The sequence below is a fragment of the Achroia grisella genome, unplaced genomic scaffold (assembly GCF_030625045.1).
Source record: "Achroia grisella isolate CSIRO2021 unplaced genomic scaffold, CSIRO_AGI_Agris_v1 utg109, whole genome shotgun sequence".
NCBI lineage: Eukaryota > Metazoa > Arthropoda > Insecta > Lepidoptera > Pyralidae > Achroia > Achroia grisella.
The window spans coordinates 2,780,082-2,795,905 of NW_026712573.1; the positions used below are offsets into that span (position 1 = coordinate 2,780,082).

Sequence of the window (15,824 nt, forward strand, 5' to 3'; positions counted from 1 at the left end):
TCTTATTATGTTGTTAATATCGCTTATTTACGACTTATTTCTCCTAAAATCTTAGGAGTTGCAAGTGTAAACATGGCTTCTGTCGAAGAGGAGTCGCAATCTACTGAAGAAGTGCCTGCAGGAAATCCTGAAGAGCTCACTAAAAACCCAGCGGCACTAAAAGGTAATCTAAATTCACAATATGATTATTTTAGAAATAAAATATAATTAAATTATTATTATAAATTAAAAAGTCAGTATTTTGTCCTACCATTACTCCCTATCGAGAAGAGACAGACAACACTATGATTAAATGGCATATTTCATATGTATTTAAGCTAATTCATCAATATATAGAGTATATACTCATATTATCTCAAATACATATGGACTATGCATTATAATACTGTAATATACTAGCTGTATATGTAACTTTCAGCATCTCTACATATGCAGTATGCATATGTAGAGATGCTGAAAGTTACATATACATATTGGAAAGTACCTTTCCAATAGAACTTAGAAATATAGTTAACAAAGAGGTTACTAGCCATAATCTATCCATAGATAGTTTAGTGTTGATTGATTTTACTACTTTTAATGGTACTGCATTAAAAAGAAATAATTGTATTGAATATTGTGATTAATCTGTTGAATGTTTCAATTTCTTTCACTAAAATATACATTATTATATATTAGTATTACTGACGGCAGACAATCTTAAGTTTAATGATGTAAAGTAAAATAATATAGAAATATTAACTTATGAAATTATATATTGATAATAAATATTTTTAGTAGTTGATCTCTGTTTTAAAGGTATAATAAAAAAACAAAAAATGTTGTAGAGTATATAACTCTTCTATCCATGTGAATTTCAAACACCATCCTGTGTCACCGATTATTATCTTCAAATTTATTTTCAGAGGCTCATGAACAGATGGCTACTATGGATGTGTTGGTGTGTGGTCAGTGTCATTCTGCGTTTCATTTTATAGAAGAATTCAAAGAACATAAAAGTGATAACAATTGTACAGGAAAATCACCAGTTAGAGATAGTGTAAGATTTTTCTTGTATTCCTCATACATTATCGCCCCCTTAACACCATTTTTACCTGCTTAATCCTAGATAGTAAGTTCATGTTAATTATGCTAATTAATTTTTTACTAGACATTATTATTAATTCGGGTTTTTTTCATTATGAAGGAATTAATAATTTTTCTGTTTTCAATAGGTCTCCACATTAAGAATTTTATAAGTATAATTAGTAAATCATGGGATCTTACCACATTTTATTTTTGTTGAGTTCTCGATATTTCAGCAGTGTTTCAACGGCCATGATCAAGGGTAAACTTTAAACTAAGGAGTTAATTATACTTATAAATAATGACCGCATCAAACTTAAAACAGTATATAATAAGAATTTTAAATAGCTAGCACTTAAGTAATTATATAAACTGTTATAATTTATTATTCCTAATGATTACAATAAATATAAATATGCATTCCTAGATTCATATTCAAAAATATATAATAATTCTTGTGTTTCTGTTAGACAAAAGAGTTTGCTGTTCTATCCTAACTCATTTGTATAAAGTAACATATAATGAAAATAAAAACATTGTGTATTCAAAATCATTGAGAGTTAGTCAGATCTACATTGAATAAATTTTTGTTTTTTTGGAGAACCCTTTTAAACTTTATTATAAATTAACAATCAGCACAAATTTACACAAGCATGCATTGATTATTTGTTATGTTTATATCGCTTTTTATTTACATCATTATTTCAAGTCTAGACATTTATTTAGCATTTATTCTACAGAATGAAAGTAAAGCGCAAGTGTGGGCATTTCTACTGTGGAAGTGTTCCTCGGCTAGAGACAGCTCTGTCATAAATGCTGACAACAGTTGGAAACTATACCAGCAATGGTGTCGTATGGCTGAAGCACAACGGACTGCTTGGATTACTGCTGGAGCCAATGTGCAGTCTCTCTCTAAATTTGCACATGCTAAAGTTGTAAGTATTTTTTTCTTTATTTCTAAACTAGTAATTATGTATTTAGTGTTGAATTTTGGTCTGAGTGACTACACATTATACAAGAAACTATAATGTTGAAAAGGATAAAAGTTCTAAATTGGTATGTTTTAAATGAATAAGTAATAATGCTTTTTTTTATTTTATGATAATGAACAATTTTTTTTATCTGTAATTGTTGTCAAATGTATTCACATATATTATTATTGTCTCATTCAGATGGAAGTCAAGACTGATGATCAATTAGTACCAGTACAAGTGCCAACATCAGAAGTTAAAAAGCGTGGAAGACCTAGGAAGAATGTCAAAATTGTAAGTTGAAATCTGATTTACTAAAATATTTATAAGGAAATAGATTATTTTATTAAAATTAATAAACTTAGGAGGGGTACTGTGACCATAATGTAATGTACAGGTGATTGTTATCAATTATCATCAGGAGAGCTGTCAGCCTTGGTACAAAGTAACAAATAGGCCTTCAAACTGACATAAATTTATTATATAAAATATAATATAATAATGGTGGCATATTTGAATAATAATGTTACAAAAATGGATACTCATACATACATATATGTACATACAAATGTATACTCATATATACATAATAAAGAATAAATTCTGTGCTCTAAATTGATGATTTTCTCACAAAAGCAATCTCTTATGGATCAGTTGGGTAATGTAGTAGCAGATATACTATACTATTTTTAATATTTCGTTGTAGGAGGATTCTGAAGGGGGTGAGGAAAGTGATGATGTGGTCAAAACACAGAAAGTTGTTATAAACAAAACACCTGTTAGCCAAAATATTGCTAAATCTAAGGTATACCAATACTATTAATATATTTTTAAAATCTTTCTTGACAAATTAAAAGAAATGGTAGGAACTATTTACCTATTTTAATAGCACCTTGAAATCTTTAAAAGGAAAATAAAACTTCATGCTACATGTTTTTGTTTACGACATACATTGTACAATATAATTCATAAGTTGGCAAGATTACTTTAATTTATATGTGCCTCAAAATCGGATATTTCCATTTGGTCATTATCAACAAACTACTTTTGATATTTCAAATAGTAAATAACCGTGAACATACAATGCACAAATATGAATAAACTTGTATTTTATTTTGTAGGAATTGATGGATAAGGAATCGGTACGAAATGCTCAAGAACGTGTTCCTCCCGAGGAGCGTATAGCACGTCGCACTGAACGAGAAGGCGGCGATCCTTCAGAAGCCGGCGAATTTGTTGTAGAAAAAATACTGGCCAAGAGGTTTAACCCGCGTCGAAAACAGTATGAGTACCTGCTGAAATGGGAAGGATATCCACAGTTAGTTACTTTCTATTATTTTTACATTTATCTCATAATATTTATAACTTTAGTTATAAATATTGTCTGGTCTTGAAATGGGGAAACATGAGACATGCTTGTTTGCTGTATACAATTATACAGTATACATATAGTCTATTACTATATTTAGACTTCTGTAGTTTAGCAAAACATTGCTTTATTTCAGATGGTAGGGTTCAATTCCTAAAACAATGCAATTATTTTTATTATTCATGAGTATGATTGTTCTGCTTCGTTTCATTCATATAATATACTTTTGTTTCTTATGCAGTGAACAAAACACATGGGAACCCGTAGAAAATATGGAAACATGTAAACATCTTTTAGAAGCATTTGAGAAGCAACTAGCACGCCAGAAGGAGCTCAAAGCTCTGAGGGCACAGCAACAGCAGCAACATCCAGTGCAGGTTAACAATACTTACATTGTAAAAGCGAGAGTTTTCTGTTATCCTACCTCTATTCAAAAACTGTATGATATCATACCATAAATATGTCAGAATATCCTTCTCTAGCTTATTCATTATTATATTTAGTTGCTATTCAACTAAATATAATAATGAATAAGCTATAGGAATATATATAGAATAAGAATATATATAGAAATGTAATTCAGGTGTTAATACTACTGATACTATTGTTATTATCTATTCTATTGGTTTAAATTACTTACATTGAATTACTTATTTAGGTAAAACAAATCAATGCACCTTTGCCACAGATTGTAAAGCAGGTTGTGAAGAAAACGGATAGTCCCGCATTGACCCCTACTGGGTAAGTGAAGTTTTATTACAATTTGATTTTATTTTCACAAAATCTTAAAAATGTAAAATTGAACAACAGTTATCCTAAAGAGAAACACGCAAGTTGGTTGGTGATGCTCGTTCTTCATGGTATGAGTTTGCTTTCTGAATTAGTGGTAGACTAAAAAAAAAAGACTATACAAAAGTGTTTAATAAGATATATACATAAATAATGTAAATCTCGATTGTAGGCGTCTCCAACGTACAAGTAAAGCACGAGCACTCGATCAAGTAAAAGCATGGTGTGGTGCTGAAGACGAACCTGCAATCAAGAAAGTCAAGAAGGAAATATCTAGCGAAGATGATGATTACTCAGATTCTGATCTTCTCAAAGGTAATTAATGAAACACAAATATAATGGAGCAATTAGAAATCCAGCTTAGCTCGGTGACTACCACATGGCATTACAGTTACTATTTAGACAAAAGTCAACTACACTGTCTTTCTTAAAATGTATATTTTATATACTATTCAATTATATGACATATTAGATTAACTTGAAAAGAAAAACGTCCATACACATTATTCTACATGATTAGGCTTGCAAATAATCTCTGCTAATATATTTTTTTATATTCAAAGATATATATGCATATAACATGTATAAGTAAAATATGAATGTAAAAATGTATGTGTGTGCATATTTCAACAGAGAAAAAAGTAATGAATGGGCAGTCATCCCCAAAATCAGCACTAGATCCAGAACTAGTGAAGTCTCTGGGTCTTAGCGGAAAGGGAATGCCAAACATTAAGGGTGTCATCAAAGTTGATCCTAAACACATGCCGAATCTCACTACAGGTGTGTAATATCTGAGTCTATAATAATTTGTTATTTTTCCTTAGATATAAATTGTGATCTATTAGACATAGACCATTATTTTATATATTTTTATGATGTATTTTAATTTATTGTTATAGGTGTTTACATAATGTCAAAGAGTTCAGGTATTATGAAAATTGATTCCCCTGGAAAATTAGGACCTGGACTCAATATAGATCAAGATGTGATCAGAAAACAAATATTAGCTGCAAAACAGGTACAATTTCTAAGAATTTTTTCACATTTTTTATAAAAGTTACTTCTATTTGAATTATTATTTCATAATACATATGAAAATTTCGAATATGTATTTTGCATTATTTATAAAATTATAACTTATTAATAACAGAAAAAGGCAGAGGAAGTAAAAAAATCATCACCAGTACGAACACCACTTTCTACACAGGTAAAATATAAAATATCGTTGTACTCATTTTTTATTCGTAACTATTGTTATACTACAACTATAGTATATTTTTGAAAGGTCACTCATAAAGGTCTGAAATAAATGTATTGAATGCTATTGTATAATCTTGAACTAGATATTTACGTAACACACTATAACTATTACCATATACATGGAACACCTATACCTGACGTATATGATGGATGCATTTTCCCTTAATTATATAATGATGTTGTAATAGTAATACATAAAAATTTATATATTTGCGATATTGTGTGGATCGTTTGAGAGCAGCAATTGTGAGCTAAGTTGTACGATTGGCATTTGTTAAATAAATTTAGGTTCATATCACATTTTAGACTTACAGTCATAACTGGCATGCCTTGATCTTGAGCCTACTTTATCACAAAACCGAGCAGAGTATACTAGTAAACACCGTTTGTAACATAGTACTGTTACAAACGGTGTTTAGTAGTTGGCTCATTAAAACGTTATTTGTAAGAAACATAACAAATAATCTTTTCCTGCATTTAATACAAGAACAAATTTGTAAAATTCTCACATTAAATTTTCTTATTAATCAATGTATCCTATTTCATAATTTTATTTTTTATCATATTATATACCTATGTACACTTTATTACAGATTAAGAAGACATTTGCATCAAGTGGTCCACAGGTGACTGAGAGAACTATAACTACGCCCTCTGGCCAAAAAATCATACAACGTACAATACAGCGACCATCTGGTCATAATGAGGGAAAATCGCCTGTAACTATATTAAACAAGAAACTTGCACAGGTTAGTCCCTATAAAGTTAAATAATAGTAGATAAAAGTGTTTTCGTCTTATATAAAAAATAATCACTTATTTTATGACCTAATGTCTCAACCGAAATTAATTTTATCTATTTACAATAATAATAATTTTATATTAGATCTATATTTGTTAACCAAAAATTAACTGAGTGTATGTTAGTGTTCCTATAATTGAATATTACATTATTTAAGTACCCCTAATAACCATTTTAGTCCGAAAATAATATATTAGGCTGTCGAAATTTGCATAGCATTTTCAGAATACTGTATTGCTTCCACACAGTATGTGCAATAGAGAGGCAATTCATTTGTGTCTGTGAACACATCAAATGTGTTCCGATTTCCTTTTTTCCGAGTACCTCTCGCCACTTATAAATATTATGTTTATATTTTTATCTGGAGCGATACCTTCTCGCTCGTTTGTATTTCAAAGAACTTAGTGTATATTTATTGGGTGCTAGTTCGAGTTCAGTGCGTGCGCTAGTGGCATGAAAGTCGGTAGTATTGCCCTGACTGCAACATGGGTTTATGTTTGACACCTTGTTTTAAGATTTATCACACAAATTTGTTTTTTTTAAGTACCGATTTTCTTTTATTTTTATGTTTTTATTATGATTTATACTTTATCAATATTATAATTTAATAAAAAATTGCTTTTTTTGACCTCATTTCACAGAAAAACCCTCGCATAAGTGGTTAATAAATGTCTTGTAACTCAGGGGGATAGTCTACTGCGGCGCGGTGCGTCGGCGCGTGGTCGCGGTCGCGGCTCCTACTCCGCAGTCTCTACAGCCGCCGGGAATGTCGTACGCATTCGCGAAAAAGCTCCCGTTCCTATTACTTTCGACTTCGACCAGGTTTGATTTCTTCTTATTGAAACTAATGTATTATAATTGACGATTCTAATATTTCCTTCGATTCAATGCCGCTATCACATACTTTTATACATAATATACATTTATAGTACATGGAGAACCTAATCCCGATTATGTGTTATATTTTACTTTGCACTAATTTGTAATGGCTCACATATTATTATTTAAATAATAATAAATGTTAGGCAACATTTCAAAGTAAATACATATTAAAAGTTACTATTTATACTAATTACAGAATATTGAAAAATTACAGTAATTTTCAACATTGTGAATAAATACAGTTTTATTATATATATGTTCGACCAATATCAATTAAAGTTCTCAATATTTATACTATGTGGCGCCAGGTGAAATGTACAACGCGCTATAGTTTCGTTTTCTTTGATTATGACCACTGTACGGAATTTTGTAATTATTGAGTTCGATTTACACCCGAATATATCTTTGTTTACTATCCAATTCGGTGTTGTTTGATTTCTTGGCCTCGAGTAAAACATATATTATTAGTCAACATTACTAACAATCCTGTTTTTTTTGTTACTCCTGGTTTAGCTTTGCCTTTGCATTTAACCAATATCAAAGTATCGTGTACGATGGAGTGTGTGTTTGCGCAGTGGGAGGGCTCGTCGGACACGTCGGACGGCATCGAGGACCCGTTCCCGCGGTCGCCGGGCCCGCTGCCGCCGCCGAGCCCCGAGCGGCCGCTGTCGCTGTGTCCGCTCACCGGCCGCCGCCTGGCGCGCGCAGAGGGCGAGCCCACGCCGCCACCCACGCCGCCCACGCCCTCGCCGCCGCCCACGCCGCCGCCCGAACATTCCGGCGCTATGCTCATGAAGGTAACACCCGCGACGACGCGCCCCGCACACCTATCACGCCATCCACGCCGCCGCCCGAACATTCCGGCGCTATGCTCATGAAGGTAACACCCGCGACGACGCGCCCCGCACACCTATCACGCCATCCACGCCGCCGCCCGAACATTCCGGCGCTATGCTCATGAAGGTAACACCCGCGACGACGCGCCCCGCACACCTATCACGCCATCCACGCCGCCGCCCGAACATTCCGGCGCTATGCTCATGAAGGTAACACCCGCGACGACGCCGCGACGACGCCGCCGCCCGAACATTCCGGCGCTATGCTCATGAAGGTAACACCCGCGACGACGCGCCCCGCACACCTATCACGCCATCCACGCCGCCGCCCGAACATTCCGGCGCTATGCTCATGAAGGTAACACCCGCGACGACGCGCCCCGCACACCTATCACGCCATCCACGCCGCCGCCCGAACATTCCGGCGCTATGCTCATGAAGGTAACACCCGCGACGACGCGCCCTACACACCTATTTTTTATGGACTAGCTGCGCCGTAGAATTCGTCCGAATATTCATACAATCTTTTATCCCCTTTTTATTTTATATTTAGTCAACTACCTAAAAAGTAAGTTTCAAGGATAAGCTTAACGACACTTCCATACAACCATTTGTCTCCCCTTTCGACCCCCCTTTACAACCCTTTTTTGGCATTAAGTAGTGGCCTATATCCTTTTTAGGGTCTAAAGTATCTGTATACCAAATTTCATTTATATCGGTTCATTCGTCATGAATTTGTCATGATGGTTTCCATGAAGAACCACATGGAGGTCAACCTAGCATGCTTTTTTTTGCTAGCATTGGTGTTATTAGTCCATATTACTAACAATTGTCGCCCGCCTTCAAATAGGTGTTTCTATTTGAAGACTTAAAGATTGATCTGCAAACAATTAAGATGTACTTGTGTAATGTATTATTATTTAAACCAGAAACATTTTAGTATATACAAAATATAGGAAATCAATAATTTATCTTTCAATAATGTATTCATATTTTTTTCTCATTCTGAATATAGATACAAAATCTGAATACTGATACTTTCTGATATATAAAATTTATGTTAAAATCTTTTTATAAAGTTATATTCAAAAAGTAACTACTACAAAGACTAGTGGTTTCTGTTTAGCACCAACATCAGCAACAGGAAATTACAAAATGACCTAACAAGTTTCAAACTGTAAGGAAGTGTATACTATGTCAATAATGTTTTTTGTAGGTGGAAATGTCTCCCGGCGGGACCACTGGAATGCTTGTACAAGGTGACGGAGCCCAGCCCTCGTTACCTGTGTTAACAGACGAAGATGGCGTAAGTTGTAGAAATATTTATTTATCATTTTAACCTAAATGATAGTTTTTCCCGAACCAATCACATCAGGCATATACTTACATACATTTGAGGATGTATTAGATTATATAATTTAGGTTCTTTATAAAATTTTTTTTTTTAGACTGAAGTTAAAGTAGAAGCAAGTACAGTAAAGCAACTTCTAGAAGGTACTGATGATGGTGAAGAAGTAAGCCTCTTACACACGGGTCACCCTCCTATTATGATCCGCGGAGAAGATGGGGTTCTATATCAAGTAAGTTATTTTCAAATAAAAAAAAGGTAGACTGATGATGTGAATATGTCATCAGTCAATCAGTAGTCGTCTGAACTTTACTTTGTTTTATTAAATCCAATTTCCAATTATATTTATTGGTTATCAGAGCTGGCATTATATAGGTATGCTTATGCAATTATATTTTTTTAAAAGAAAGAGACCAAGATTATTTCGGCATAGAACAAATTTTATTTCCTGTTACAAGTCAAAATTACTAAACATACTATAAGTTTATCAGGACATAATGCTCAGAATAGCAAAGATCAAAGAATATAAAAAAATATGTGTATACGAATCATAAAATAAACTCATTAGGTGGCTGGAGAAAATGAAGCCGGACAAACGCTACTAGTGGCAGCAGAGGGTGTCGAAGGGGCGGTAGAAGGCGTCGAGGGCGCTGTGGAGACAGACGGCGACGGAGTTATGTATGTTACGAGAGATGACGGACAGGTCAGTAGTATTAATAAAAGAATTAGTAAATTAAAGCTTACACAATTTAGTTTACTAATTCTATTTACTTTTAGTTTAGATCCTCAAACTTTAAAAACTGTGTTTGTTTGAAACCTAAAATGATATGCCTACTTTCATTTCTTTCTGCGATTCTGTAATTAAAACATTTGTTTTAATATGGTCATCATTTATTACTCAATGATAGAGTTTAAACAAATGACTATGTTTTGTTCGAAATAAATGTAATACAAAATGTAAAATAAATACAATAGCAAATGGAAAAACTAAAAATTTCTTATAGATACATCTCCTTAAACAAAGTGTAAAATTTAAAGTTTTAATAGTGTTGATTAGTCAAGAACTACATATATAACAAAATTTGGTCATCCATGCACATACAAAATCCACAATTACAATAAACTAGCGACCCGGCTTTGCATAGGTAGACATTTCCTCAGTGCACACAATACAATACATGTTAAGGCAATTTTGTTATTAATGCAAACCAAAGTGCCTTGCATTATAGAAGATTTAGTAGGGATTCCTATTTTTTCCAGTAATGAATTGTTACTTATGAGATAATGCAGCGTTCTAATGATGAAATCATATTTGAAATTGTTCCAGAAACTTATTATATCTTATAAACCACAATTTTTACCTCTATATAATATTAGTGTAGCTACTTAACTGTGTTGTATTGAAGCTTATGACTCTTTTCTTATGACACAGAACAGGTGTCTAACTTGGAAAACTTCAACCACCCAATATTTATCACTGTTATTGATATTATACTGATATGTCACTTTTAAGGTATGGTGTCAGAATGATTTTCTATCGAAATATTATGCCACAGGACGTGTTGGCAATCGACCCGTCGCAGCTGGCGCAGCTGATGCCTGGCGAAGCGGCACCCGCGCTGCAGCAAGTCGCCGTGCAAGTGGAGGGCGAGCCCGGCGAGGATGCCACGCAAGTCATCGCGCAGCTACTGCAGGCTGACCTCCCGTCGCCAGGTTAACTATATTTTTTTTTATTATTCATTTATCTCTTTGTACACTTTCCTCCAATCTGTTAAAAACTACGAGCAGATTATTTTGTCAGTATTCAGGTTATTTCAATTTTATAAAAAGTACATAATGTATTATGTAACAATATTAAATAATGATATTTATACAGGAGGCACACGACGAGTAGTTCTCATGCTGCCCGATGGAACATTAACAATGACTGAGTTGGACAAAGAACAATATGAGTCTATTACAGAAGCCAGCAAGGTGCAAGAGTGAAAAAATAATTATGATAGTTTAGAATATAATATTGAAAGATCGACTCTGTGCTTTACATATTGCGGGTCAATAAAACAATTTACGAATGTTTACTGTATATTTTATAAAACTGCTGTAATTATTAAATTAATTTTGACTCCAAAAATATCAAATTTTTAGCAGTTTTCTGTCTAGTTGTCTGTTATTACATACATAATTTTGCAACGAGCGGAGTATACCTGCAATTTAGTTTTGCATTTATGTATATTATATGAAATAATATTTAGTATTGCAAACTAATGGACTAGCCAACAGATGCCAAACATGAAAAGCATGTAAATATATTATACTAATTCTTAACATTGCAATGTAAAAAATGATCTAAGAAATTTCACTAATACTGAATTATTGCTTTTCTATTACATAATACCTTAAATAAATACATATGTATGTATGGATAATTATAATACACATTGATTTACATGCAACAGAATTGGCTATCAATCGTGTTTAAATTATAGTATTGCTAAAAAGGTATTATTTTTGCAAAACTACCTATTTTTTAAGGTATTGCCTGATTTCTAATTCTGACTTGTTATATTGCACTCAAATTAATAAATAATAATAATAAAAACGAATAATTTAATATCAAGTCATAGAATATCGAAGTGTATTTAATTAATAGAATATTCATGTAAACGTGTATATAGTGTTGAAGGTCAATTTCGATTTGTTAGTATTGTACAAGTTATATGTTTGAGTAAAATGTAATCATGTTCTTAAAGGCTGATCAATTATTTGATCTACCTTTGAGAAACAGTTTGTGAACTAGTGTTTTAGTAATATTAATAGTAGCAAAATATCACTAGTTTTAAGTATGTACAGTATATGTATTGTAAAATGACGAAACCAATGTGTGTAAAAAGCGAGCAATTTTATTATAAACATAAAATATTGCTTTCTGGCATTTATTTTCTTGGCAACAATAAATTTATTTGGTCAATATAATTAGTTTATTTAGAACAATTCTCAAAATCAACCTTAATATACGCCAGTAAATTCTTCATATGCATCAAATTTAATAGTCTGTGAATTGATTCTATACTAAGTTCTACGGATGTACACTTCGAAGGTATTAAATATTTTAAGATTACTACTTTTTAGAGTATTATGTAGCGGAACAGGTTACAAAATTTTTTTTGTACTTGACATTTTAAGAAACAATTTTTTTTATTTGTTTAATCTTTAACAGAAAGTCAAAGGAAACTGCCCAGATAGCCATGTCTTTGATGTTTTTAATTTTCTTATATACTTTATTTTGTCTCGAATTAATTACATAATGTACAATGCCTTCTGCATTGTACATTTTGAGAGTCTTCATAGTTTCTGAAGAAAGTCCCCTGACGGAACAACTAGCCGTATAAAAGAACCCCGAGACATCGGAATACATACACCCCAACCGCCAAATTTCTCTATACAACGAGCACCCTATTCAAGACTACGAAATCCATCACAGCGAAGAGCTCATCTCGCTTTTCCGTCATCTTTTTATCTGTAGATTTCTTCCTAGGGAACCTGTTTTTTTTTACCTTTATGATAAATAAAGGTAAAAAAAACAGGAAAGGCAAAGAGTCTAAGCCCATACAGCCCTAGGAAACCTGGTTGACATTTATTTGACGTTGACACTTGTTACTTGTCAATCTCAAGTTGATAATACTTAGTTGGCTTCCGTCCATAGAAATTCACTGCTTCCACACACCCTTCTTTTTAAATCTGTATTTGAAAGAATAAATGTAAGTTCTTTTATCGCGGCATATATAGTTTTATTTTAAACTTTTTGTCTACACAGTTATTGTACTTGGGATGTTCATATCTATAGTGTTGTGAACTGTACTATGCGATATACATAATAGTAAACATATTTTTTCCATATAATAATTTAGCCTTGCATAAAATGCTACAATCCTGTGAATATTAATATAATATTGAAAGTTTCAGAAGAGCTGTTTATATATCCTTGATAATATAATGATACAATGGAATCAAAAAATGTTAATATATATTTTTTGTTAGATGATCCAATTTCCAATTGTAATACTTTATTTTACAAAGCATTATCTCTTGCTGCACATGGTAAAGTACTGTACATACGGCATGAGGAATTGAATGAGCTGCCACAGTTATCTCGAGATTTACATTTAGCAAGCAAGCATTATATGAAGATGATAAGTTTTCTATATGCAAAGACATTGGAATCATTAATAGAAAGTCTTTCTACTTTGCCAGAGTGGCAGAATATCCCGTCTACAATAATACTAGAAAATTTAAATGGTTATTATGAAAAAATAAATGCACAAATTGCATGTGGTACTGTAGCATTATTGATTGATACAATAAAAAGTTGTGCAGATGTTCTGAAAGTGTCTTGCAATCTTTATATTTCAGTCTCTAAAGGTAGTGTAGGTGATGAATATGGCAATATGTTGAGAGAATTGTATACATAGTGTTAATGAATGAATATATAATTTTTTTAACTGTTGAGGTGGATAGTAAATAATTTCATTTTATAAAGAGTTTTATTTAAAAGTGATTGCTTAATATAATAGTATAATTGGGAGATAATAATAAGTGGTGTAAATATAATAATAAATAAATAGGTGGTGTTACCCACAATAGATTTTATATTTGTATAGGTATGACAATGAGTAAAACTGGCATAGCCTTTTACTGATGATGAATGGGGTGGAATATGTTGGTAAAGGCCTTTACCAAAAGCCAAATAGACATACACATTAAAGATAAATAATGACTATTAATGGTATGTCTGAATAAAAGGTTTTATTATTATTATAATAATAACCTACACTCCGGTCACAAATCTGAGGAACGGCTCCGTTTCCCTATCTGCCACACAATGAATTTTATTCCCAATGGTGAATACATGCAATACTAAGAAATTTGCCTCTTCAAAATTCAGTAATTCAATCCACAATTTGTAATAACTCCATATTCAGCTTATACATTATGTTATTACAGTAGTAGTACAATATATTATTCATAAACTAAATCTAAATTCCAAATTTACAATGCATTTTCATTCACTTTGACAAAGATGAAATTACTGTGTAATCCAAGTTTATAATTTTAGGTCTTTGTAAATGATAATATAGGAAGTTTTAGACGGAAAAGTAACATTGCATATACAGTAATGTTATTAGGTATAAATTTTAAATCATAAAATAGAATCCTTTATTTATATTATTTTACACAATTATTTACAATAGATTAATATTTTTTCAATCTTGGGAATGAAAACAATGATATAGATTTAGATCACCTAAATTTAAGAACTATATATAACACAAAGAAAACAAATATTGAAAATATAAATAAATAAAATATATAGTAGTTATGATTCCCTTTTCCAAGTTTGAGAACTCGACCCATTGTTTTGCCAAGGAACCCAGAACTCCTATCAACATCATCATCGAGCCCACGCAGCATCTTGTCTTGATAACGAACTTCATCGCCAATTTGTATTGACATATGCTTTAATGTACTTATCTTCCCGCTGAGTTCTTCAGCCATTCTGTCGTTGTCATTTTCAAGTGCATCCTCTGTTGTGACCCTAGGAAGTGGCTGGTAAGAATACCCGTCTCGGGGACGACGCATGTTGCTTCGACCCGCCGTTTTGATGGATAATTATTATACAGTATACGTCAACTTTAACTCGATTAATTTGATGTCAATTCGTTGCAATACACGTACTCATGAAATTATTAACACAGTCGCAAACTGATACTGGAAGTTACTGTTTCAAGCTTGAAAAAATAAAAATTATTTCCAGAAGAATAATAACATAAATTTTTTACACATATTTTTGTTCAAATTATCTAAGTTAGAAAGAATTGAATTGAATACGAAAAATAAAACAATCGTCAAATTCCTCAATTTGTCAGTCGTCACGTCATCAGTGTTGCCAAATGACCACAGAACACCAATATCCAAACGGACAAATGACTGTCTGGTCCACAGAATACCGATATCCTAGGTCCGGCTGGCTTTACTCTTTGCTTGCTTACCCTAAATTTTGTAGAAACTCCTAAAAAATCGGGTTATTAAAAAAATACACCAACAAATGTATTAACAGACTATTCACAATTTTAATGCTGCTTATGATCCAATAGTTTACTTCAATATACACTTTTCGATACAGTTCCTCTTTATTTTTTTTTTCATTTAAATTTAACCAGCAGTCTTTAATAATTTAGACCTACATAAACATACCAACGACCTTGTAATCTTTCACTTCAATTACTTTCTGCAATTTCCTCCAGAGTACTACTATCATATCATACACACAGGGCCGACGCTAGGGTCATCAGCGCCCGCATGCAATTTTAATTTTTAAAAAAACTAACTCGAGGAGCAGAAGTTCCATCCTTCTGCTGCTTTATCGGCCTTTAATGTAACACCGGACGAAAAAGGAGTAAGTGTAGAGGGTAGATACTCCAAAGCTGCGGATGAACGTATAGGAA

General features: G+C 32.6%; 2 protein-coding genes across 4 annotated transcripts; one reads left to right on the plus strand and one right to left on the minus strand.

Annotated features, from left to right (window-relative positions):
- Positions 1 to 35: 35 nt before the first annotated feature.
- Positions 36 to 11,758, plus strand: LOC131844993 (uncharacterized). Of its 3 annotated transcripts, none has more exons than XM_059194006.1 (20): positions 36 to 163; positions 906 to 1,039; positions 1,806 to 2,000; positions 2,238 to 2,330; positions 2,743 to 2,841; positions 3,158 to 3,354; positions 3,647 to 3,782; positions 4,064 to 4,146; positions 4,367 to 4,509; positions 4,828 to 4,974; positions 5,094 to 5,212; positions 5,345 to 5,401; positions 6,048 to 6,203; positions 6,940 to 7,077; positions 7,713 to 7,934; positions 9,190 to 9,279; positions 9,422 to 9,553; positions 9,890 to 10,024; positions 10,878 to 11,034; positions 11,198 to 11,758. In XM_059194006.1, exons 1-20 carry the CDS (start codon positions 73 to 75, stop codon positions 11,305 to 11,307), a joined length of 2,634 nt encoding a protein of 877 aa, XP_059049989.1. In that variant the 5' UTR covers positions 36 to 72; the 3' UTR covers positions 11,308 to 11,758. The 3 variants fall into 3 exon arrangements, with proteins under 3 accessions (XP_059049989.1, XP_059049995.1, XP_059050002.1); XM_059194012.1 differs by having other exon boundaries at positions 4,094 to 4,146; XM_059194019.1 differs by lacking the exon at positions 2,743 to 2,841.
- A 2,779-nt stretch (positions 11,759 to 14,537) lies between these two features.
- LOC131846846 (BET1 homolog) lies at positions 14,538 to 15,044 on the minus strand. The gene has a single exon (XM_059196268.1). The coding sequence runs from the start codon at positions 14,956 to 14,958 to the stop codon at positions 14,620 to 14,622; it is 339 nt and encodes a 112-aa protein (XP_059052251.1). The 5' UTR covers positions 14,959 to 15,044; the 3' UTR covers positions 14,538 to 14,619.
- Between the last annotated feature and the right edge of the window lie 780 nt (positions 15,045 to 15,824).